The sequence below is a fragment of the Mixophyes fleayi genome, chromosome 2 (genome assembly GCF_038048845.1).
Source record: "Mixophyes fleayi isolate aMixFle1 chromosome 2, aMixFle1.hap1, whole genome shotgun sequence".
In the NCBI taxonomy this organism is placed as follows: Eukaryota; Metazoa; Chordata; class Amphibia; order Anura; family Limnodynastidae; genus Mixophyes; species Mixophyes fleayi.
Window position 1 is genome coordinate 348628652 of NC_134403.1, and position 26789 is coordinate 348655440.

Here is a 26789-nt window from a genome sequence, read left to right on the forward strand (position 1 = left end):
AGCATGCTGTCCAATGAAAACACGTTGCCTGTAGATGCCAGGAAAGCATTACCAGAACAAGGGGTATATTTACTAAACTGTGCGTTTAAAAAAGTGGAGATGTTGCCTATAGCAACCAATGAGATTCTAGTTATCATTTTATTTAGTACTTTCTACAAAATGACAGCTAGAATCTGATTGTTTGCTATAGGCAACGGCTCCACTTTTTCGTGCATTAAGTAAATATACCCCCAAGGCAGACATCATGGACTTACTGAAACAGGTATAATGGTGGACCCCAGATTGGTAATGTAAGTTATGAAACTTTATCCAAAACTATATTTTCAGTTAAGAGGGGTTTGAACAAAAGGGACGCTGTGCCATTCAGACAACATAACTCTGTTATCAGCTCTGTTTCTATTCTATTGTCCCAATATTAAGAGCAGACAACAGATCCAGGAGCTGTAAAATAGACCATTCACATTCAAATCTACCCATCACCAACATTTGTAATTAGTCAACATGGGTGTAGATAGCAGCAGAGCCATAGCTAAAACTTTTACTGACACCACTAGTCCTCAACTGTAACCAAAGGAACCTAAAATATTAATTATCCTGCGCCCCATACAGTTTTGCGCTCAGGGCGACTGTCCCAGCCCTAGATGTGGTCCCTGCTAGCAGGTACACCCTTATCTCCTTGTGTCCAGCTACTTTTCAGTAAAAAACGTGTTCGCTATTTTTTGTTTGATGTGTTATATAAGGGATACTGTATTGACCAAATAATGCACATGTAACAAATAATATATGTAATACAATGACACCCGTTTAAAGCACAATACAAACCTGGGTTTATAGCGAGTGTGGTGTTAAAATAAGAGTGACTTTTTCGCAGAGTAGTTACCTGGTGGAGTTATATAGAGCGGTGTATTAAGATGGGATAATGTATATGATTTTAAATGGTGTTTCATGATTTAATTTAGTCAGTATACATTTTTATTTTGTCCTATAGTTGTGTCTCTTACTAACTTGTGCCTGTGTGAGTCAATATAGGATCATCAAAGGCTTTTATTAACCGAAATTCAATTATTTTCATAACTGCGTTGACCACTAAGATCCTTGTAACAAAACAGTATCACTCATTTCATTTGCTTACCAATTTAAATGTATATAGTTTAGTGCTCCAAACCTCTGCATTTACTATAGGGAGGTTTGAGGCTGAGTTGTTAAACCGCCAGCTATGTGTGAAGGATTCAACCACCAAAACCACTGGCGGTTTATTCATTCCTAGGAAAAAAACCATTTATTTTTAACCTACTTCTTTAAGCTAGATAACGCAAACTGCACGCTGTTTGTGTTATCTCGACATTCACAACATAAGAGGAGGCACTGACTTGTGAATTATGGGGGCAATATTATTTATTGATTAATAATGTGTGGGGGCAAATTTATTTTTTCACTATATCAAATGTCAAAATGATAATACTGTAATATAATAGCATTAATTTACCCCATAAGTTAATTATAAATTATTTTTGCCCCCTTAAATAATGATTTCACATAATTCATAAATTAATGGTGCCTCCTCTTATGCTCTGAATGGCGAGATAGCAGCCTGCAGCTTGAGCAATCTCGCCTCTCTCAGCCTCTATTGGTTCTTCTTCTGGCCATTTTTTCTGGGGGGTTGTCAAACTGCAGCTTAATAAATCTGACAGTTTGCATTCTTACCATGTTAAAAATGAGGATGGCGATGTGCAATGTGGCACTTTATAAAACGTTGGCATTCATATGGTTGGCCTTTAGTTAACCTGGTGGTAACAAACTGCATTAAAATCCACCTAAAATAGGCAGTTTTACAAAACTACTCTTTTGTATAGATATGCTTTTGTGCAGATAACCATGGTTAACAGAGGAAGAGGAATGATTTCAAGCACCACCCTCCTTTTAAAGATTCCAGTCTGTTACTCTAACTCAATCAGCATGACAGAGTGATCTCCAGTCTTGTCCTCATCAACACTCTCACCTGTGTTATTGAAAGCATCACTGACCTGGGGCTAGATTTACTAAGCTGCGGGTTTGAAAAAGTGGAGATGTTGCCTATAGCAACCAATCAGATTCTAGCTGTCATTGTGTAGAATGTATTAAATAAATTAAAGCTAGAATCCGATTGGCTGCTATAGGCAACATTTACACTTTTTCAAACCTGCAGTTTAGTAAATATACCCCTAAGGATTAGTACCCTTCACTGTAGTGAGGTTAATTTGTTACTTCCTTGTAAATAAGGTTGCACCAACATTCTATATTTTAAAACTCTTTTGAGTACCTGAACAATTTGCCAAATATTCTGTTGAATCCAGACACACATGCATAATAAAATGAAGTATGAGGTATTTTAATGGTAAGACCCTACCTCTAATTTTAATCTCTGGGGGTTAAAAAGATGTATCCTGCACATTAAAATTATATGAAATCCGGATTCGCATTTCATTGACTAAATCCTATGGATATGTATACGTTATGGGTACATTATGGGTATGGAGCTGAAGTTTTGCTAAACAATAAACTGGATTTGGTGCACCACTACTGCCAATATTATCCTGATTCATTTTTATTCTTTTATTAAGCTATATGATTCTTACATTTGCTGTGTATATTTATTACAGGTCGGAAGGTTTGCTATGCAGATTACAAACATCCCTGCTACAAGATTGCTTATTTTCAAGACTTAACAGCAAGAGTGGGCTACCAGCAGGCACGTCTGGTCTGCGACGGGGAAGGCGGCCATCTTTTAAGCATTGAAAGTGAAGCCGAGCAAAAACTAATAGAAAGAATGCTCCAAAATCTCACAAATTCAGGCTCTGGGAAATCTGATGGCGATTTCTGGATCGGGCTCTCAAGAAACCTAGAATCAACGGCTTCATCCGGGGCTTGTCCGGACCTCTACAAATGGGCTGATGGGAGCGCCTCCCAGTTCAAGTAATTATCAATGATCTTAATCACGTCATGGTTTATTGAGCACACAGTAATCATTTAATTGAGTTTATTATAGTATGTTAATAAGATAGTAATATAATTGAATGTCTGGATACGCTCGAGAAAGAAATATATTGGCACACTTGAAGATAATCCAAAACATGCTTTTCTATTTTCACTATAATTTAATAAAAATATGTTTTTAGGTTTACAATGTGGATCTGGGTAATGAAAGAGAAATTAAAAGAAACTCAGAGATTGTGAAGTTTATACACTGCATTAATGTTAATGTGGACACCCATATAAAATCTATAGATTTTTTTTTTAATCTTCATAGTCTGATAAACCTGTTTATAAAGCTATAATCTTGGAGAGTTGGTCTTCAATGGACTCCTCATTGGATTATTTAATAGCATAGTACATGTTTGTACACATTTGCTTTAAGTGCAATCAGCAATCCATAGATATTATGTTGGGTGTAGGGCAAATTACACTAATGGAAGTTTGGTTGCAATGGGTTACATCGTACAAACCATTAGGATGGTGTCATGCAAGTCATCCTTTTCTACTGTGTCATTTCCTATAGGAAATGCAAAGGTTTTTGTTTTTTTGTTTTAAAAAACTGTCCTATAGGAATGAACCATTTAGATGTTGTTCCAGATGCAGATGTTCTGGTCTTTGAGCTATAAAAAGGCTGAAAGCATTTGTTGGGATCAGCATGAGAAGTGCTTTATAGATTGTGTTTCTCCTGCAACGGTCATATGGTGATCAAACAACTCCTAAAAAATGCTTATGTACTACTGTATGTAGGCAGCATGTCTCCTGCCTGCAGGAAAAAGTTTTTTTTAAATAAATCCTTATAGACCATCTTACCATATTAATATAATACCTTGTAAATAAATACTTCTTTAAAATGCACACTAATCTCCCTTAACGTCCTATGAAATAAAAAAATTGCGTTAGTTAATTAGTTTTACAGTTACTTACTCTGTGATTCACATCACTGTCAGAAAAGAAACTTTACTGCATTTTCTTTTTTCCTAAAGTAACAGGAAAATACTAGAGCTAAAGCACAAGTAAGAATAATAATGCCAGTCATTTTGTTGAAGCCAAGTTCACAAAAACATTAATTCATCCAAACATTAATTAAGACAGAGCTCCACAAAAATTTGTCTTGGGGCTAGATTTACTAAAGGGCAGTTTGACGAAGACGACAGTTTTCAGCCTTTTTTTACGGCCGTTTTAAAATTTACTAAATGTCAAACCGCCAGTTAAAAGGCACCAATTTACAAATCGCCATCCCGATTTTTAACATGATTAACATACAAACAGTCAGATTTACTAAGCTGCTGTTTGACAAACCACCGGGGAAAGAGCCAGAATGACAACCAGAAAAAGAGGGGGATGTGAGTGGTAAGATTGCAGCATGCTATCTGAGCTATCTTGTCATTCAGAAAATAAGAGGAAGCACCAGAGACAAGTACATTATGGGAGCAATAATTATTTATTGATCAAGGGGCGAAATTTATTTATAATTAGCTTATGGGGGGAAATTTTATTTTTCATTATATTAAAGGGACGCTATTATTGTATTATATTATGGGGGAAATATGAATATACAATTATTTTACCTGGGCAATACCATTTGATTGTTAATGGGAATATAATTATCTATGAGACACAATGTGTTATTGCATAGTGCCCCCATAATATAATAATAGTATAATTTTGTCCCCTTAATATGATGAAAAATAAAATTTGCTCCATAAGTTAATTAGAAATAATTGTTTCCCCTTAATCAATAAATTAACCCTCCTCTTGTGTTTTTAATAGCAAGATATCTCAAACAGCATGTTTGATCTTTCAAGCCAATCAGACGCAGGCATACAAAAAAAATTTGGGGCTGTTTTGATGGCGGTTTTTGACCAAACCAAAAGCCTCCATCCATTGCCAGGCATTTTTACATTGCAGTCTCAAACTGCCCTATAGTAATTGCGACAGTTTGGAGCACTAAACCTCCGGCAATGTGCGACAGTTTAAAATCACCACCAAACACAATTTCGTGTAAATGTACCCCTTAGACTGCAAAGTGTTATAGTGTAATAGTGGTAATAACTGGGAGGTTCTCAGAAGAATTTTCCTCCTTCCAAACAACAGAACTGTCGGAATAGGTGTGGGTTTTCTGGGCAACAGGAAACCCCTCTAAGTGCTTCCCTAGTGAGTGCTATGTTCTCTACTCCATATTGAAGGTACACATTGCTGTGTTTTTTGCACAAAACAAATGCGTATGCATATGTCTTATCCATATTTTTACGTGTCATTGACTCAACGATTTCCAAACTGGAATGAACACAGTTGAATAGACTCAAACATGGTTAATCCTGTTAGACATTCTCAACATTAGCTTGAATTTCTTTTTAACCAAACTAAAACTTTAGAAATTTGAGAGAAATTTAGAATTTTACAACCAATTTGATAAACTCGCTGCAGAATGATTATACGGTCAGTTCAAGCATTTCTATTAAAAAGTTATAAACCAATCTTTTAATTTTTAATGCTCTTATTACTTATATAGCACCAACATACTATGCATCACTGTATACAGAATGTTTATTTATTCATATCATTACCTGTTCTGGTAGTCACACAAACGCACACACACTCTATGGCCAGCTAGAAGCTAATTTACCTTCCAAGATGTTTTTGGTTGGTGGGAGGAATCCAGGACAATCAGGGGAAACCCATGCAGACTAAGGGAGCATACAGGCTGCATACATAGAGCACTGTGGTCACATTCTAACCCAAGAACGCAATGCTTAATAGATGACAGTACCTTTCTTGGACAAAACCATGTTGCAATTCAAGGGGTGTAAATTAGTTTATTATTTTGCATATAAGGAAAATACTGGATATGTTTTCATGCAGCACCATAAATACTTGATAACTTATTTGTACACTGAAATTCAAAGTAGATTTAGGACATGACCCACCCCAAATATAAATCTTCTCTCACATTTTAATTTTACCTTCCCCTCCAATGCAACATGGTTTAGCCTTTCTTCCTTACTTTTGCTTAACTTTCCTTAATGAATCAGGCCCTATATCACTAGCTTAACAGTTATTGCCTTTTCATAAGATATTCTTGTTTTAAATATTACAAATAGTAAATGCTAATCTACTTATGTGTTCTGGTAGGAACTGGTATGCGGATGAACCATCATGTGGCAGTGAAGCATGTGTTGTTATGTACCATCAGCCAACTGCTAATCCTGGTATAGGAGGGCCTTACCTGTACCAGTGGAATGATGACCGCTGTAACATGAAGCACAATTTTATATGTAAATACCCTGCAGGTAGGTGACCTAACAATGGTTATATATATTCACCATTACAGATACAACTGGTAATATGTTTTCTATCTCTAAAATATATCTCTTTGTGCATTTGTTAACTCTGAATAACACATCAAATAATACAGTCAACACATAAACCTGATTGTCCTATATGTCCCCCTTAGATTGTACGCTCCTTTGAGCAGGATCATCTCTCCTCCTGTCTTCACCACTTTTAACTCGGCTCTCCAGCTGCCTAGCCCTCCTCCCCAAGGACCCTCTTCCCCTCAGTCCCCTCTCGCTCCCTCTTCTCCCTGTGGGGGGTTTCCCTGTCACCCGTGCCCTCCCTCTTGGGCTCCGTTGTATGCGGACCTTCCCCTCCTCCCCGCCCCTAGCTGTGCTTTGAGCTCACTGAGTTACTGTGCTTATTGTTTACTGTACTGTGCTGTCTCACCTCGTATTGTAATTTTGTTTGTCCCTGTACAGCGCTACGGACACCTAGTGGCGTCCTATAAATAAGAATTAATAATAATAATAATAATAATATTAATAATGTAAAAACATTATACAGGTGTATGGTGGCAGAATGCTGGTAACAGGAGTTATTTATTATTTGCCAGCATGATACAATACAGGAACAAGTTTATTTTTACCAAATTCATTCATACTAATAAAAGAACCTGACCCCCAAAATTAAACCAAGGTTTTCCAGATCACAACTGGCAACTTTACTAATCTTCCTCTTGATAGTTTAGACCTGGTTTTACTCCTGACTACTCCAGTTTGTTGATATCCAAGATCTTGCTTTGTTTATTGATCTTGAATTGCTCAATGTTCCCCCGACTTTACCTGTTCTTGGGTATGGAATGTGTATGAGACCCTGGCTGTACAACAACCTCTAAGAAATGGACACAGTTCCCTGAATTAGACACTACATTGATCTATGAAGTATCAAGCTGTAATTAGTTGGGCTGTTGTGTTGAGAACTAAAGGATGCATATTGCGAGGAAAAGGGAGAGAATGCAATTTATGAGTAAACTGATCAAAACAATTACACAAAAAAATATTATGAATATTGTTTTGATCAACATGAACTGAGCAGCACCCAAAGTAGATGGACCATCAGCCTCACTGGCCCAAAAAGAAAGTTAATCATAAACTCAGCATCCTGTTGCACTATTACGGCTTACAGGCCTTGGGCCTGATTCATTAAGAAACTTAAATTAAGAAGTTTCTTATTTTGGTCTCCTGGACAAACCATGTTACAATGCAAGGGGTGAAAATTAGTATTCTGTTTTGCACATAAGTTAAATACTGACTGTTTTTTCATGTAGCACACAAATACTTGATAGCTTATTTGTACACTGAAATTTAAAGTTGATATTTGTGTGCTACATGAAAAAACAGTCAGTATTTAACTTATGTCCAAAACAGAATACTGATTTGCACCCTGTAACATGGTTTTGTCCAGGAGACCGAAATAAGAAACTTCTAAATTTAAGTTCCTTAATGAATCAGGCCCCAGGCCCTTGTCACTACAGTCTGGATATACGATTCATAACTCCAGTCCTTGCACGTTTTCTGCACCATGCACATCTATAGTATTTATTAACATACCTTAGTAATGTAAAATTGATGCATGGTAAGGGAAGCACAGTGGCCTAGTGGTTAGCACGTCTGCCTCACAGCACTGGGGTCATGAGTTCGATTCCCAACCATGGCCTTATCTGTGTGGAGTTTGTATGTTCTCCCTGTGTTTGCGTGGGTTTCCTCCGGGTGCTCCGGTTTCCTCCCACACTCCAAAAACATACTGGTAGGTTAATTGGCTGCAATCAAAAATTGACCCTAGTCTCTCCCTCTCTGTCTGTCTTTCTGTCTGTCTGTGTGTGAGTGTGTGTCTATAGTAGGGAATTTAGACTGTAAGCTCCAATGGGGCAGGGACTGATGTGAATGAGTTCTCTGTACAGCGCTGCGGAATTAGTGGCGCTATATAAATAAATGATGATGATGATGATGGTTGGGAATGTACCACGGTTTAACACCTATATACCATCTACATTTATATGTTTATAATGTTACTAAGTTTTTTCTAATCAAGTTTATCTTGACAATTTTAAAACAGATAATATGGTCTGTATTAATGTGTTAGTAATTGGAAATGTATAAATTTACTAATAAATTGAATTATACTTTTCCAATAGCTTAGGTTGAGTGCTCAATTCTCGGTGTATGTATCGATTTTTAATTAAACTGCTTTTATTGTTATTTATTATTATTATCGTAGATTTGTGAGGCGCCACAGTGCTTCGCAGCGTAGAACAGTAGGGAAAACAGTACATACATAGAACAGGGACATACAAGGTAGACAAAATAAACACACACATGAAAACAAAGGGTGGGAAGGATCCTGCTTGTAAGAGAGCTTACATTCTAAGTGGAAGAGGGCACAGCTGAAACAAGAGGAGCAAGTGTGGCTCAGAGTGGAGATTGGGACAGTTCTGAGGGTGCATTAGTGTGAATAGTGTTATCAGGGATAAGGTCACCTCTAAAAAAGAGATGGGTTTTCAAAGAGCATCTAAAGATTTGAAGGCTGTGGGAAAGTCTGATTGAGCATGTTGGGGAATTCCACAAATGGGGAGCAGCACGGGAGAAGTCTTGCAGGCGGGAGTGACAGGTGGTTACCAGAGACAAGAGAAGTTGCAGGTCAAAGGTAGATTTAAGAGGGCGGGAGGAAAAGTATTTTGATATGATATTTGAGATGAATGCAGGGGTAGTGTTGTTGAGGGCTTTACAGGTAAGAGTGAGTGATTTTTAGAGTTGGACCTACATCTGTTTTTTTAATGTATCCTATGCATTTCCATAGTGTTCCTGCACCCTAAAAATGCTAAGCCTATGCCCATATATAATTTTTTAAGTTTTGTTGACTTGGATATCCTTACACCTAGAGAGGCGGAATGGGAGGCACACAGTGAAGGCAAGCATAGGCCAAGTGCAGTAAGGGTGTATGCCACTCAATTTAACATGGACACATATTCAGATATACCTTTTAGGAGGTATATTACTTGTGGGTGTGATATGCACTTTTTGGCTGCTTCTGAATGGCTGATTGCATATTGACCCCTCCAGCTGATAGCACTTATTCTTTGGTGCTGCAGCTATATTATTTGAAATTGCTCCTGACTAGTCGCATTGCTTAATTGACATTTCCATTTGGGCTACTGCAGGAAAGAAGATTTGTATAGGATTTTTAAATGGGAGAAAACAGATGTTTGTATTTAATTTAATATAATTTCATTTAATCTGATTTTATTTGCATGTTGTATTTGATTGTGATTTATTGCATTTTATTAATAACACTGTCAATATGCTGTTCTCTCTTGAGTACATGACTCTCCATAGATTAGTGTGTACATATAAGGTAATGCGACCTTAGTATGTAATACTAACGCTGTCAAGTCACATGTGTACGCTTTCTGTACGCTATCCCTACACTATCATGGAGAGTAAGTATACAAACCTGGTACTCCTAACATATGCCTGGTGTAAATGTTTCTGCTTTCGAAATGAATGCATCTTGAGAGCATATGCTTATAATTAAGCTTTTTTTTACGTGCGTCATTTTTTCCGTACATTCTGAACACATAGGCATCCAACCAGAGGCCGAACTAGCCAGCTGCGGGCCCTGGTGCAGGTATGCAGGGAGGAGGGCCCCCGGTCCTCTGTATCTGTCATGCAGCGGGCCCCATTATCTTCATGGACACTGGTGCATTGCACCTGCTGCACCGATGGCAGTTCCACCACTGCGTCCAACTGTAAATGAGCCCCATTGTGTCAATTTGTGCTGTAAAATTTTCAAAACAAGAAAGTGTGACTATTCTATCATTTATAGTAAAATGGGTGCACTGAGCAAATAATCTATTTTACAAAACTTTGATATTTTCTACCCAAACCAGATAGGGCATACCAGTTTCCATGGGCCACATTTGTGTTTTTATTCTTCTGTAAAGACAGGGAACTGTGTCAATTATTCCTTAATCACTGCCTAGACCAAATCTTCATTCCTTCTGTGTTTGTAGAATTGAATTGAGCATCTTAAGAAGTTCCGGTTCTGTGTTTGAGAAAGAGTGCTTAAGACTTCACTCTAGTTTTCCCTAAAAAATATTAAACTTACAAAGATCAGGTTGTGCGTTGTGTGAATTATTTTATTTTTGAGTACTGTAAATAGTATGGTTACTATGAAATTTATTAAAAATGCTAAACTGAATTATTACACCCATATGTTGGATATATGAACTTTGATTCATATTTGTGGGTATTTGACACCCTAGTCTATCGGCACTAGTTTGATGGGAGCCTCACATCACAACTGTGCTACTAACTATGTTTAGATGTTTGGATTGGCTACATGTTGACCTAGTCCCTTCCACTTTAAACTTGCCTTCACATGCAGGGGGGGACATAACCAAAATACTCTGTGCTGCTATTAACAGTCTAATGTTCTGGTTGGTTACAGGCTGTCAGTACCCTACCCATTTAGGAGATATTTTATGAAGTATACCTGATGCCCACAGCAACACACCCTGTACTTTAAGGTATATGCCTACCCTTCACTGTCAGGCGATACCACCACAACCCACAACTGCTCCTAGGTGTACAGGGAGGTGGAAAACAAATGAAGATGATTTTCACTTTGTAAATGCCCTCTTTGATCTCCTGCTCATCCATGTATAACCAGTTTTAAAGAATAAAACCAACTCTTAGTCAAAGCAACCTAATATAGGAAATGGAACATATTTTACAATGTAGTATATACCTTCCCTATCTGGTGCAAACTCAGAGTGGGCATGACCAGCCTACAAAGGGCATAACTATCATTTTAGACAGGGTGGGCCGTTCTTCAACCCTGTCCTATCCTCTTAAATTATACATGCAATGCAGAATGCACTACTGTAGATGCTTGCAACTTCCCCCTTCACGGACAGAGCATTGTGAATAAGAGCATACTATATACTGTCCTTGCAGACGGGACAATATTCTGACTGAGCGGAACAGTCACTAGTGGCAAATGCAGACTTTCTAGAGGGGGGTTTCCTTGCTACACCGCTAGAATGGCCATGAACATCATACAAGCGGCATAACTTCCATTTTAGATAGTGGTATGATTCTCTCCAGCTCTCCAACTCTCCCATCACCTTCAAATGTACAGGCAATGCTGCCTGCACTACTAGTAGGTGCACGAAGTTCCCTCAGAGCAGTGTGAAGCATAAACATTTGTCTCACCCGTCCTTGTGGTTGAACCAAAGTCCTCAGTAAACTGGACATTGTCAGACTTATCTGTGAATCTTTCACATAAGTTCTATAGAAGTCCTATAGATATCGGTACCTCTTGTCTTTCAAAGATCCTAATCCATGGGTCAACTCTCTCTTCATATATAAGGCCTTTAGAGCCTCAGCCATGCGGTGATTAATAAAGAGTGTAATAGACAAGGTAGAAGACAGAAAGCACCAAAGACCCAGATGTATTTCTGAAACACTGACATTCAACATGAAAGCCTGTTTTTGTTTACTTCCGGTATGTGTGTATATATTTTCCTATAAATTAAATTATCCACAAAATAAGTCACCACTGGGTGTCCCCCTTTTTCCTCTAGATTTCATACCTGGACAAGTAAGAGAGTGACTTTATAAGAAAAACTTTGATGAACTTTTATTAATTGGACATCTTGTATGAAAGCTTACTGAGCGCCCATCACTCTATTTAATCATTCTATGTGGATACAGGGATGGGCCATGACATATTGGGGTTTATTTGTTACACCCCATTGGATGTATAATGCTACATTTAATTTGTTACTGTATTTACTATCAAAGAAGGTGTGTTCTTTAACAAGTGCTCAAAAATATAGTGATATGCGCACAAGTAAAGCTTGGATTTCAAGATGATCCTGAACTTTGTAAATACAGTAGTCAAACGGGGTTAGTACTCCAGCGCTCATATATTGATTCAGATGTGGTAGATCTATGATTTGTATGTCATACTGTCCTTAATGCCTATATATTTGGCACTATATATACATACAAAGTCTTACACTCCTAATTCTGAAGTCTGAAGTATGATGGAAACAATATAAAAAGTTCCTGTTATGTGCCCCTTGTATAAATAACAACCAGCTGGCCTCCGTTTCTGGCTATCTTGAATTGACTTAGGACTCAAAACTTAGTTGGTGAAAATAACTGTAACGGGTAAATTGTGCTGATACTGTTGTATGTTATTGCCAAGGTAGGGCTGATGGGTAACAAATAGTGTAATGATTATTTACTGACCACAAATTTGATTACATACATTTACATATTTAAAAAAACTAATCATAAATCCATTCAAAATAATAATGTCTAAATAGAAATGAAGAAGAATGTTCAATTGTGCTGAAATGATAAACGTTCCAAAAGTGGAACTGGTACCCGGATCCTTGCGGTGGTGTTGTTCCTAATACGATACTCTCTTTGGTCTGGTGCCTCTGATCAGAGATTTTCCTGTGGAGAGGTAGCGGACTGATGGCAAATTCTCCGGGGTGCATTCCACAGCGGAACACACCTGGGGGTAAATGTATCAAGGTGAGAGTTGTCCGGCGGGTTTGAAAAACGAATCAGATTCTAGCTATAATTTATTTAATACATTCTACAAAATGACAGCTAGAATCTGATTGGTTGATATAGGCAACATCTCCACTTTTCAAACCTGCCGGAAAACTCTCAGCTTGATACATTTACCCCCTGGTCGCTTTCGATTTGACATAAGATGTTTGTGGGAAACCCAACACATTTCGTCATTAGCGTGACTTTTTCAAGGGGATGGCTTTAACAGTCTTTCAATTTAATTGAGCTTTCTGCCCGTGGCTGCCAACCTTCAATAAGTCTACTGTTAATAAGAAATTGGTCACATTATGCCTGTCAATAAGGAAAAAAATAGCAATCGGTTAAAAAATATCACAGCAATTTGACAGTTTTTCATTATATATAGCTTTGACCACAGCAGTGGTTTTGAGACTGATTAGGCTCATGAGCTTTATTTCATCTCTAGGCAATTTTTTTAAAAACTTTTCCATACATTTTAGAATTACATAAATAAGATGTCGTTAAAATCTGTGGCTATTAGTACATTTTTATAACATTACCAGTAAAGAATATTTTCAAGTGCTAGCAATCCTACATCTAGCACTTAAAGACTCCTAATATTAATATTATAACAGTTATCAGCTACTTATAATTTTACCATTTCAAGATTTCAAGCAGAGAACCTCATTAAACTAAAACATATTGTATACGGTCTATTGAGAACACTTACAACTAGAAGTGTGTCCATTGCTATTATATGGGTGGATATTCTGGTCTTATGGCTAGTAACATGAATTCATGTTTACAGTTCAATGCTAAAGCAATTGATATTCCTGAACTCCATGATTACATATCATTGTACTAATTAAAAATATACATTGTCTTGTGTCTTGGTCAAGAATGCTAGAAATTGCAAGTGTTGTTTTCTGCGGGTCTTGTTATTCATTTATAATTTTAAATCCTTGGAAATTTTGAAGTGACTACTTTCAAGCGTCTAATATGTTTCATGTCTTCTTTCTTTTAGAACATTATGCATAGGTGTTTTACCTGATAGTGAATGTCTCTATAGGACAAGCTGGAGCATGCATAGATTGTAGCAGGTGTATTACATATGTGTCCTGGTTAACATGATTGATCTGTTGACTCTAGTGGTATGGCCATTCCCGGGGGTGCAAAGACGCCCTGACTACCCATCGGCATGCTTTGGTTGGGCATATGCACAGAGATGCCCCAACCACGCATGCTGATAAGAGGCCCCTGCTTTGGTCTGCTAAGAACTAAAAGGGGCCCGGGAGGGTGGAGCAGTATCGCTGGGCCCTCCCCCAAATTTTGCAATGGGGCCCGATGTTGCAGAGTTCCCCCCCTGGGAATAATATTATATAGTATCTAGATCACTAGTCACGTTTCTGCTGATTATGATTTGGTAGAGAATAACACAAGCTTAATTATAATAACTGTTTAGAGACAGGTATTCGACTTCTTGCAATGAATGACCAGTGTAATTCAGAGACAAATCCTCAGTTTTGTTTCCTTGACATGATGACATATAATGTCAATATAATGATAATGGGCCTGATTCATTAAGGAACTTAGGCAAAATATTTCTTACTTAAGTCTCCTGGACAAAACCATGTTAAAATGTAAGGGGTGAAAATTAGTTTTCTATTTTGCACATAAGTTAAATACTGGCTGTTTTTTCGTGTAGCACACAAATACTTGATAACTTAATTGTACACTGAAATTTAAAGTTCTGTACTACATGAAAAAACAGACAGCATTTAACTTAAGTGCAAAATAGAAAACTAGTTTCACCCCTTTCATTTTAACATGGTTTTGTCCAGGAAACTTAAGAAACAAATTTCTTGCCTAAGCTCCTTAATGAATCGGCTCAATGTCCTTAAGTTAGGATGAGCCAAAATATATGAAAGAGATAACAAATAATGCACTTGGAACCAAAGACACCATGAAGCACAACATGAATTCATAGCTTAGGAATTGATTTAGCCTTCACTGTGTTTAGGTGACAAGTAAACTTTAGACATACAGAGGTGAATTAATGTTTTTGACTTGAGTCCCCCACAGAAAAAAAAATCTGACCAGTTTTGCCCATTCTCATAGTTGCATATGCTCTCGGAATTTCTAGGAAATTAGGGGGAGACCTTAGATACTGCAGAGAGTGAAGGCGATTCTCCTGGAGCGTGCTTAACTGCTGCAAGGTGGGCAAGGACTTATGTAAACAAAGAGTATAGAAGAAATAAAGGAAAAGATCTACTATTCTAGTGGGGCACTCCTGGGACACTAATTTTCTGAGGCGCAATAGTTATTACTATCATTGAGTCCTAATAACAAGACAGATGCCCTCCCTGGACAAAGGTGTGATGTAAATAAAATTCAACTTTTATTCCATATCCATAAAATCTTACGTTTAAAAAGCAAAATATAATTAAATAAAATAATTGGCTCATTAATGGTTAGATATTAAATATTGTTAATAGTTCTTAGGTAGCTAGCACAATATATCCGGTCAGACTTTAATTAAACTCAAATTCCAAAAGACTAGCTATATAATTAGAATATCTATAATAATATATGACAAAGATGACATGATATCTTTGGGCCTGAGTCATTTAGGAGAGCAAAGCAAAACAAAGGAGTAAGTTTGCTCCTGGACAAACCATGCAAGGGGTGCAAATTAATTTATTATTTTGCACATAAGTTAAATACTAGATGTTTTTTTCATCTAGCACACAAATACTTGATAGCTTTATTTTTACACTGAAATTTAAAGTTGATTTAGGACATTCCCTACCCCAACTATAAATCTGTTCCGACATTTTAAATTTACCTCCCCTTCCAATCCATCATGGTTTTGCCCAGGTGCAAAGATGCTCCTTTGTAATGCGTTGCTCTCTTTAATGACTTAGGCCCTTTTTGTGGGAATTTCCATAAATATAAGGCTTAATATATAGTTACATCATCTCAAAAAACTTCATGGATTGTACATCATCTGATGTTAGTATCTAGCAAGAACTATAATGCCAGACAAATGAATAGATATCACTGTGTCTCTGGTTATAGGCTGCTGGTAATGTCTATATTTATAAACATTAATACATTGAAATATCCCCAGTATCGCTATTACATTTGTTATTCTAATTATTTCAGAAGTAGATTTGTGCGCTGGGTATAAGTCTATTTAGACCGAATGTTGGATTAACAAATTATTTCTGTAAAGTCCAATCACTTACTGTAAACAACGAGTAACAAGGGCATGATAAAGTGAATTGATGATGTGATTTGTGTACTGACCGGGGTGTGGCTTCATAATTTGTCTGCCCACCCTATTCCACAAATTCCATTATTTAGTCCCGTCCCCTATCTGTTCTTGTACCCCATCCCTGCATCTCCTGAAAAACGAGGAAGGAAAAATAGTCTGGAATGCCCATTGTGTGTTTAGTTTTACTTCAGAATGAAATCACATTTACCATATCAACCAAGCTCACAATGCAGTGAAGCAATTGGCTATTGTAGCATGCACAATTTAATGCAATTTATTTGGTACAACACCGTAAGTGTGAGAGAAATGAGTACTTGTGATACTTAGCTAACTGAATTCTACAACTCTTGGACTATTTTCCTTTCTTTAACAGAAAATATCCTAGACAAAGAATTAGGAGACAGAGCAGAGCCAGATTATGGTAAGAAACTATAAAGCCTTCCAGTTGTACAGCAAATATCCAGTGATTCACCAGACAAAAAGGAATAACTCGATTATAAAGGACATATTTATGGTAGTATATAAAGATGGAAAAATAATCTAGTAGAGGATAGTAATTGTGCATGGTTTTGAAATGTTCCCTTCTGTTTTGTTGTAATTCAATTTCCAGACGTGATGCAATGTTACTGTGCGCATATCTTGAATCCAGATTTTCACAGCTTGTTTATATACTTAGGCACATGAGAATAGTAATATTAAAACAATCTACATGTATAAAACATGTGTTTAACTAATGAGTAAATGAAAGAAAAAAGAAACTGAATGTATGAAATTCCGAAGAGCATGTTACGCTTATATATCATGTAGATGTTTATGTAATATAGTTCATACAAGTCAATTTTAAATGGAGTAATGAAAAGGCAGTTAAAAAAATATTTTTACAATGTGTGCATGAATATCAAGGATTTTTCTGGACTCCTCCTCACTGCTTCAAAGACATCCCAAAACTGCTGCAAAGATGCCCATGCATGTTTGAAGATTTTCAAAGATTTCTCAGAACTTCATTGCTTTACATGGAGGCCTATCGCAATAACTGCACATGTGCACAGCAGCAGGGAAGGGCTGGCAAATATTAGCCCAGTGGAGCAAGACTCGAATCAGCAGCCTATTAGGAAAATTTTAAAGGAAAAAAAATGCAGATGGCCCAGTTACCCAGCCCAAGGTAGCCCACTATGGGACCGGCCCAGGGAGCAGATGCCCCCTGACTCCCAGCCCAGCCTGCCCCTGGTATGCAGCACCAGAGCCAGATAAAGACCTTGTGGGGCTCAAGGCAAAATATTCCTTCTCATCCCTCCTTTTGGTAACAAGGGGCCTGATTCATTATGGATCTTAAATGAAGAGGTATCTTATTTCAGTCTCCTGGACAAAACCATGTTACAATGCCAGGGGTGCAAACTAGTTTTCTGTTTTGGACATAAGTAAAATACTGACTGTTTTTTCATGTAGCACACAAATACTTGTTAGCTTATTTGTACACTGAAATTTAAAGTTGATATTTGTGTGCTACATGAAAAAACAGTCAGTATTTAACTTATGTGCAAAACATAAAACTAGTTTGCACCCCTTACATTGTAACATGGTTTTGTCCAGGAGACTGAAATAAGAAACTTCTTCATTTAAGATCCTGAATGAATCAGGCCCAAATTGCCTACACAGAAACAGCCTAGAGTAATCTGGGCCCTTCAGTGCCCACTGGCCACTATGCTGATGTCTAGTTTGCCTAATGGAAGAGCCAGCTCTGTGCGGCACCATGATAAGATAAGGTTCTCTCCTCCCTGCCTCTTCTTACCTCCCCTGTGTGCTCCATTCACTGGCTGCTAACTGCAGGTGACTGGCAGTCCGAGTGGATTAGGGATAGAGGAGGGGTAGGCAGTATTGTTCCTTTCTTGCTCGTCCCAGGCAGCAGTAGGTCATGTAAAGCCCCTGCAATTCAAAAGTGGTGACACTCCGACATCAGATATAAAAGTTTTTGCAAAAGCTGCTGAAACACATAATAATAATAATAATAACAATAATAATAATAATAATAATAATAATAATAATAATAATAATAATACCACTACTACAAATACTAATAGCAACAACAATACAACAGTAATTGTAATAATACCTTTTGCTTTTGATTTTCAGACCCACTGTCTCCTGTGACAACAGACATACCATTTGCTACAGGCCGACCAGAGGATTCGTCTCGTGTCGTTGTGGCAGAAACAGGTGATTTATTTCTATTAACTTGAAACAGCTCAGCTAAAATTCATTTGTGAGGGCGGATTGCTTGCTTTATTTTCCAATAAGACCAACAGCATGCAGTAAATATTCTCATAATATAGTTGTCAGGCTGAAGGAAGCCAGCAGCGTGTGCTGTATTTCAAAGTAGTAATTAAGGTTGCGATAGCCGCTGATCATTTATTAATTATCAATACAAGGAAATGCTGACATAAATATAATTATATTGCTGTATAAACAAACAGCATTATATATGTAAAACAAACTGTGGCATGTAATACTTAATACAATGGAGCGGTAGATTGTTCATACTTTTCTGTTTGTTTTGCTGTATTCTAGGAATAATGCCGAATTTAATCTATGTCATTATACCTACTATACCATTGCTGCTGCTGATACTGGTTGCTTTCGGAACCTGCTGTTTCCAAATGTTGCATAAGAGGTAAAATTCACAAATTTGACTTTAAGAAAATTATTAAGATTTCCCAGTATGAATTCTGGCTCTTGATTAAGATAACTAAATATTTAAAAATAAATTATATCTAGTGACACATTTCTAAATTTTTGCAATATGGGTGTATAAGGATTAGTACATGATAAATTAGAGCTGCTAAAATAAAGGGACATTTGTAAAGTGCCCAATGGGTACAAATAAGAGCTAAAATATCCGGTCTGTCCTGTCTCATGATCTGGGAATTAGATCCTGACAAAAGAAAAGCCAAACACACTATTCAAGGCCAGGAATTGGAGAAGATAGGAAAACCAAGGTCACAAGCTGAGGTCAGGACAGGAGAGGGCAGAATGGTTGGGGTCATTAGCCAATGTCAAGGCTCAAGGAGGCCAAATTTCAGCAACTGAATAACAGGACGAATGAGCATGTAGTAACGAATGAGCTTGATGTCATAATCTCGTGCCAATTTCAGAAAGCTCTCAGACGAATGGTTCCAGAGACTAACCCATGACTTTGTCGCATGTTGACGTTATGCGCACCTCAGATGCTAGTCTAGTAATGATGATTCAGCTTTGTAAAGCAGAAGGGCCGTGCGCACTTTGGAACCAGGTCAGGAAAGTTATATATTATTACAGACTGGGACCATCATTAAGATTCCTAATTTTCTTTAATTGAAAGAGGACACCCTATAAGAACTTCTAACTCAGCCCCCTGGGGTCCTTCACAAAAAAGAGAACCTTTTTTTAATTATATACAATATTTTAGAATAACATTATTGTATGTGTTATTCATAACTATAGCATAGTATCTGCAGCAAACAATCTTTAAATAGCTCATCTACAATGTTATACAACAATACACACAATATAAAACTACATTGAATATGTCAAGGAAGGAGCTGTAGTATTTTAGGTTTCATTGACACCTCACTTCCCAGTATCTGGCACACAGAAGTTCTTACACTTTGTACAGTGCATCTTTTTTAGGGGTATTCCTGGCTTTTCAGAAGGGTGCTGTACTATTTCCAGTGGGAGGTCCTAACACAAGCCACAATGAAGAGATTGTGGTGTGTGATTGGTCCTCCCACTCACATACCTCTCCACCAGGGCCACCATCAAGGGATTATGGGGGGTAGAGGTGTAAGGGGCTTGGATGGTCGATGGGGCCCACCATAACATGCCTCCAACCACTTTTTTTTCTTGTGTGAGGCGGAACCCAGTCACCAGTCATTACACTGACTGCAGCAGGATCTGCAGAGGAACGGACACAGGTCCATTCCTCTGTTACTTTCTCCACATGTGCCCGCCCCTCTTCCGTTGAGATCCTATGCTGGGTGATCTCCCACCACAGGATACAAGAGCTTGCCTGCACAACCTCCCACCCCAGGAAACAAGAGAGGCAGACAGAAGAGTCTGTCTCTCCAACACTGCACCGGCACTGGAAGAAAGTAATAGGGGTATCAGTGTGGTTAGTGCTTTTCAGATTTTAAACAAATGGCACCTGGGTAGAAATTCTAGGCTGGAGTCCCCTTGCCAATGCCCCCATCCTTAACCACTCATTGCTAGGTGCACCATATACTTAAGTTTCTTATGACGCAGGAGCAGTGAGGGGAGAACTAAGTAAAAAATGAAACAAACAGGAATCTGTGAATGAGCAATATATAAGGGGCATTAAAACAGAAGCTAGAATCAGGAAAAATGGAGGTAGAAGAAGATGTTTGACTAAGGCTCATATTGTAATGAGGTGGGGGGCTGGGTTATTATCTTAATTGTGAGGTGGGAGATATTCATTTATTAGTATTGATAATGTATTTGATGATGGGGCTATAAAATATAATAGTGAGGCCATGGTAGTACCTATTCATTTAAATGGGGCGATGAGACTATTTTTAAATGCTGGGGTAATTTTGGGGTAATTAGTTGAATGTTTGAAGAAGAGGGATATTTATCAAATGTGAATATTAATTATTTAATGCTGGGGCAGGATTGGGAGGAAATAGGTTTAATTATTAAACTTGAATGCTATTAACTTGGGCTCTTTAAGGGAGAAATAAGTATATTTGTATACTGGGAACACCATTAATTTCATGTTGGACTATATAAGGGAGAGGGGGGTTAGGTCTATTTATTAAATGTAAATGCTAATTTTTCAATGTCAGGTATTTGTGGAGGGGGCAATAGGTGTATTTATTAAATTGAATGGCAGTACATGTTGGGGAGAATAGGTCTCTTTATTAACTCTGAATGCTATTAATTTAATGTTGTGGCTGATTGGAGGAAATATTTTACAATATATTGCATTCACATTTTTTAAATGTGAATGCACTATATTTTATGTTGGGTTGGTTGCAGGTTGGGAGGCCTAATTGTTTAATATAGGTGCCATTGTGGCTTAGTGGTTAGCACTTCTGCCTTACAGCACTGGGATCATCACCATGGCCTTATCTGTGAAGAGTTTGTATGTTCTCCCCGTGTTTGCATGGGTTTCCTCCGGGTGCTCTGGTTTCCTCCCACACTCCAAAACATACTGGTAGGTTAACTGGCTGCTAACAAATTGACCCTAGTCTGTGTGTCTGTCTATGTGTGTGTGTGTGTTAGGGAATTTAGACTCTAAGCACGAATGGGGAAGGGACTGATGTGAGTGAGTACTCTGTACAGCGCTGCGGAATTAGTGGCGCTATATAAATAAATGGTGATGATGATGACTTAGAGGGTTCAATCACTGTTAGACTTTCCACATTTCTTGCACCTATTCTTTTTCCAAACATAGCCTCAACATTCCAGGATACAGAGAAGAAGCAAATGAGCTGAAGACACTAGCAGCTGCAGGTAGAGAAAGCTGCAAGAACAGGTAGGATAGAGCAGAGTAGTCTGCCAACTGTCCTGATTCTGGTGGGGCAATCCCAATGTCCTGCTCAGTCATAACAAGGTCAATGTCCTAGTGGTGGAATTTTGGAGCATGTGAAAGGCATGTGGAATGATTCTTGGATGAGTGATGTTGGTGCACCAAAGTCATTTTTGGAGGGGAAGAGAGGGGATGGCTTTGTCTATTTCATTTGTATTTATATTGGGCTCCACAATTTCTGATAGCAGCCCTGCCCTCCACCAACATTTAAAGTCATAATTCATTACTCTAAGGGTGCTTAAAGCTGCACTATCGCATATGTAAAATATTTAACTAATATATAGTTCTTTAAAGTGACTCACAGTCTACTGGAGTCCAGTGGATTTGTGTACAATTATTTTCCATTGTCCAATTTGCCTTCACATCTCTCCTCTTATTTTTATATAATTTAGTAATTTTATAACTTCAAACCCCATTGTTGTTCACTTATCTATGTCCATACCGGTGTTCTAATACCCAGCAAATACATTGCATTGTATCCCAACTGATGAATTATTGCAATAATTAGGAATTCAAACCAAGCAATTTGGAGAGTAAGAAATTGGATAATATTCACACAAATACTAATCTCAAAATTGCATCATGATATGTAACTGAAGGCATGTACTGCCGTATGCTAAACATAACTGTTGTGTGCCAAACAGGTAGTTCTGGTGGTGTTACTCTAAAACTGGAAAGTGATGTACATTCCAGCCCACTCCCAGAAGGCTAGGCACATTATTTGCTAATGCCAAATATACTTTTTAAGATACATTTCTCTTGGTTGATAAATATGGGATTGTTACTATTAAAAACCTATAAAAATATTTATCTAACTACTATAAAAGGATCTCTAATGATATATTACATTTTTTATAAAAATAAATTATAAAACGTTATAATTAAAATCTATTTAATTCATTCAGAGTTTATTACAATATATTATCAAACTTTATTCAAATGGTTTTTTTTTACTTTTTATTTCCTAAAAAAAAATAGGAACAAGATTAAACATCTCATTAAACCCATTCTGTACTCAACCTATAGATTCTGTATTCTTCCCTTTGTAAGAGGGTTCGTTTTGTTCATCTCCACATTTTCCTGATTGTATTAACTGTATCTCAGTACATTTTAAGTGGGATGGTTTATTGTGTGAAAGTATTAAAATGCATTATTATATGAGGGAGATTCAATTAGCCGTGATTCCCCGCAGGAACCTCGCACAATGCGTCTCCGCGGGATTTTTTAGGTAAAAATCTTTGTTCAGTTTTGCTCGCAACTCATAGTCATAGTCATTTTCAGGCATTTGTATAGAGCTAATGCCATTAAAGAATGAACAGTTACACATAATGGACAGTATGCAAGTAAATAACATGTTATAATTAACATAGCATATTAGTCCATGTTGAAAACCAAATATTCGCTTGTATCTGGCAAGCAAATATCTTTTGAAATAGTTTATATATTGGAATAGTGGGTTGAGGATGGGTGGAAGGATAAGGCTGTGTGGGGAAATTGTGACTTTGAGGTCTCTAGTAGTCTACCGTGGTATTGGACTAGTGCTAGACACTGGTCTCCTGGCAATTAGCTCTCATATCTATTAAAGATTAAAATTGGGTGCTGTTGGTTGAGATGCTGCGCAAGTAGGTCCCTGCGAGGAATCATTCTGAGAGGTTGATCTGTTGTATAGATACCATCAACATAAGTTTGTGTGAACTTTTGAGAGTGTTTAAGTAAACTGTGATCTTAATCATTGTTGCTAATTGCCAAATCTTACTATAGGCTACCTGTACGGAGAGGGTTTCTGGACATTTCCAGTGGTTAGCTACCAAGCATCTGGTGGCATTGGCAATTTGTACAGTTAATTTGTCAGCATATTTACCTAACCCCTCTATTTATAGAGAATGGCCAATTGTGGTGAAAAAAAGAAAAGTAACCTCCCAAAAACCTTGCTTAAGCTAAAACGGTGACTTTATAGATATGAGTCAAACACATGAAATGATGGAATTGCTAGTATATGTTGGCAGATGAGTTGATAATGAAACTTTGAATCTCTATTTTCCAAATCAGAATTCAAATCAGTTCAAAGAGCTTTTTTTATTCAGTCCCACCTAAATAGACTTTGAGGACCATATGTTAGGTCCTATCAGCATTACATTTAGGGGCAGATAACCTAGAATTACCAAGTACATTGTACAAGAAAAGGAGAAGTGCAAGTGGTAATGAAACAAGGACATGTATGACTAATCCATTCGCTTTGTAATTCAATTTGCAATTAATAAAAAAATAATCGGTGGCAAGAATTTGTCAGCTGTGCATAATGCAAAGCAATTTGTGTTTTCCAATTACTGGTGACATAGATTCACCAAACAGAGTGCCATTAGACAGCCTATTTTCAGATTACTTAATGCTTCTTGATCTTCTTTCTGGATTACAAACTAAAAACACTCTCATTGTCGTGGAAGAAAAGTACAAAAATGGAAAATGAGGGCTTTTGGGGAGTTTTCATTTAAATAAAAAGTGTTTTTACCTTTGTGTGTGTGTGTTTTGTTTGTACTAGTATATATAATGGGAGAGGGGGTCTTAGTGACCCTGTTCCCAAAAGTTTCCACTCCAGGCTCCTGAAATATTTTTTCGCATTGTCTTGTCTCGTAGTCTTTGGGACAGTGGTGGTCATTATTTTTTTGCTCCATAGAGCCTCACACTGACCACTTTTGATTCATCATAATCAACTTATCCCCCAGGACAATCAAACATCTTGGCCAGAGAAAGAAATTTAAGTTGATGACTGCCTTCTCTCTAAACTGTACGTTGAATGAAATCAATGGGGCCGATTCAATTCTGCCGAGAATAACGCGGCGTTAGCAGTTTTACCATTAATACGGTAAAACTGCGCATAATTACCCTTAATACGGTGATTTCAACGGTGGATCTTTACTCGCGGCTCTCTGAGCTGCGAGATGAAATCCAGGTTAAAATTACCGTATTAACGGCAATACTGTTAACGCCGCACTATTCGCGGCAGAATTGAATTGGCCCAAATGAATCAGTATCGCAACATTCTGTACATTTCCCCCAAGTGGTCATCATTCGTACTGCAGTTAAAAAGTATTAATGATTTTGGGAGTTACATTATAATGTCATGCCAGCTGACAATTTAATGCTTGTAGATAGATAGATAGATAGATAGATAGATAGAATTGTCATCATTTTCTTGATTTCAAAACAAAATTGCTGTTGATCAGAATAGAGAGCTTGGACAATAAATTAAATTTTTTGGTAATTGATAAAGATATGTGATGATGTTCTTACATTTTTTTCCTTTAAGCTGCTATTAATGATTTACAGTTAGATAAGTGTAACATGATTACTATGGCAACCTCAGTCACATGACATATGATGTAGTGAGCAGAGACACTTAGGAATGCCTCTCTTGTTGACATGCTCATTCACAGCACAATCCCCCTGCCCACATCGATCCTCAGGCAGCATGGAAATTGGGAGAGTATTCTGACTCAGATATCAGATAACTTTCTCAAAAACATGCCTGTGTGCTGAAAAGCAAATATATTCCAGCTGAAAGGTGTGCAACAATATAACCTACAGAGGGAGATTTGGCAAAGTGAACACTGAGTAATAGGAGGATATCAAAGGAAAATTAAATTTAGAATCAGATTCTTGTTTATTAGTTAAAACACGTTGGACCTTATTCATTAAGGAAAGTAATGCAAAAATAAGGAGTATCTTTGCACCTTGGCAAAAATATGTAGCATTTTAAGGGGAGGTAAATTTAAAATGTGATGGCAGATTTATAGTTGGGGTAGGGCATGTCCTAGATCAGGTTTAAATTTACAAATAAAGCTATCAAGTATTTGTGTGCTACATGAAAAAAAACAGACAGTATTTTCCTTATGTGCAAAATAGTAAACTAATTTGCACCCCTTGCATTGTAATATGGTTTTGTACAGTAGAAAACACCTTTTTTTTTTCTTACTTGCTGTTTAAGAAAAAACTAAAATAAAGAAATGAGTGTATATATAGCATGATATAATGTTTCCTATATTTGTTTTCTCATTTAAAGTAAAGAGCGCTCGAAGACCAGCCCAACTCAATCTACCTTGTGGATTTCAAAAGCTCCAAGAAGTGATATCACCATGGAGGTTTAGCAAAACAATGACTCACATATCACTACAATGCAAGAAAGATGTATCAATTTTTTTTTTCTGGATCACTAAATTTAAAAGCTTCAGCTTGGAATGACTTTCTCTCTCAGCATCAGCATTCAGTTCAGCAAGAAGAACTAATGGCTCCCCCTTGAGGCACATTTTAAGAACACTTTTGTAATACTCATGTTTGATTCAAAAGTAAACTGGAATCCGTGTCTTGCTAAATAAAAAAAAAATAAAAAGAATAAAAATAAAATTCTATGCTTTTTTTGCTGGTTGAAACTCTTCAATTACCATGCAATTGAGGAAATGGACAATTTCTCTTCCAGTTTATAAAGAGAAATGTTATGTATGTTTGACATTGTTTGCAATAAGAATGATTGATTTGACAATAAATGTCCTTCTGTATTGTACTTTTTTGATGTACATTAAAGTGTATTGCTATGGATGTGTATTGTTAAAAACTAATTTATCTTTGCATAAAGGTTTGATAGAAAAATACATGTTTAATGTTTACCTGTCTGTCTTTATTACATTACAGTATGTGAAGATTGAATATTATCAGAATGCACATGTACTGATAAAATATGTTACAGTGTTTTGGGTCAGATAGGAAACTGTTTGATGATTTTAAACATGAAGTGCATCTGTTCTAACTTCTACCTTATCTACCAGCATACACATTTAACCTGTTTTGTACTTGTTTGCTCTATTACTGTTTTTTTGTATTTCAAAGAGTACCATCTTCTGATTAGCCACTTATAGGGGTATATTTACTAAACTGCGGGTTTGAAAAAGTGGAGATGTTGTCTATAGCAACCAATAAGATTCTAGCTTTTATTTTGTAGAATGCACTAAATAAATGAAAGCTGGTATCTGATTTGTTGCCA

At 37.2% G+C, this 26789-nt stretch overlaps 1 protein-coding gene across 2 annotated transcripts in view; it reads left to right on the top strand.

The window, feature by feature from the left end:
• Positions 1–26283, top strand: part of CHODL (chondrolectin) — a 70350-nt gene extending 44067 nt beyond the window's left edge. The window contains exons 2-7 of one of the 2 annotated variants that reach the window (XM_075198216.1): positions 2640–2952; positions 6145–6302; positions 16547–16594; positions 18304–18387; positions 18739–18841; positions 25815–26283. In XM_075198216.1, the coding sequence (XP_075054317.1) occupies positions 2640–2952; positions 6145–6302; positions 16547–16594; positions 18304–18387; positions 18739–18841; positions 25815–25899 (791 nt within the window). In that variant the 3' untranslated portion in view covers positions 25900–26283. The remainder of the gene's footprint in view (positions 1–2639; positions 2953–6144; positions 6303–16546; positions 16595–18303; positions 18388–18738; positions 18842–25814) is intronic. The other variant, XM_075198218.1, reaches the window with a different exon arrangement.
• The last annotated feature ends 506 nt before the right edge of the window (positions 26284–26789 follow it).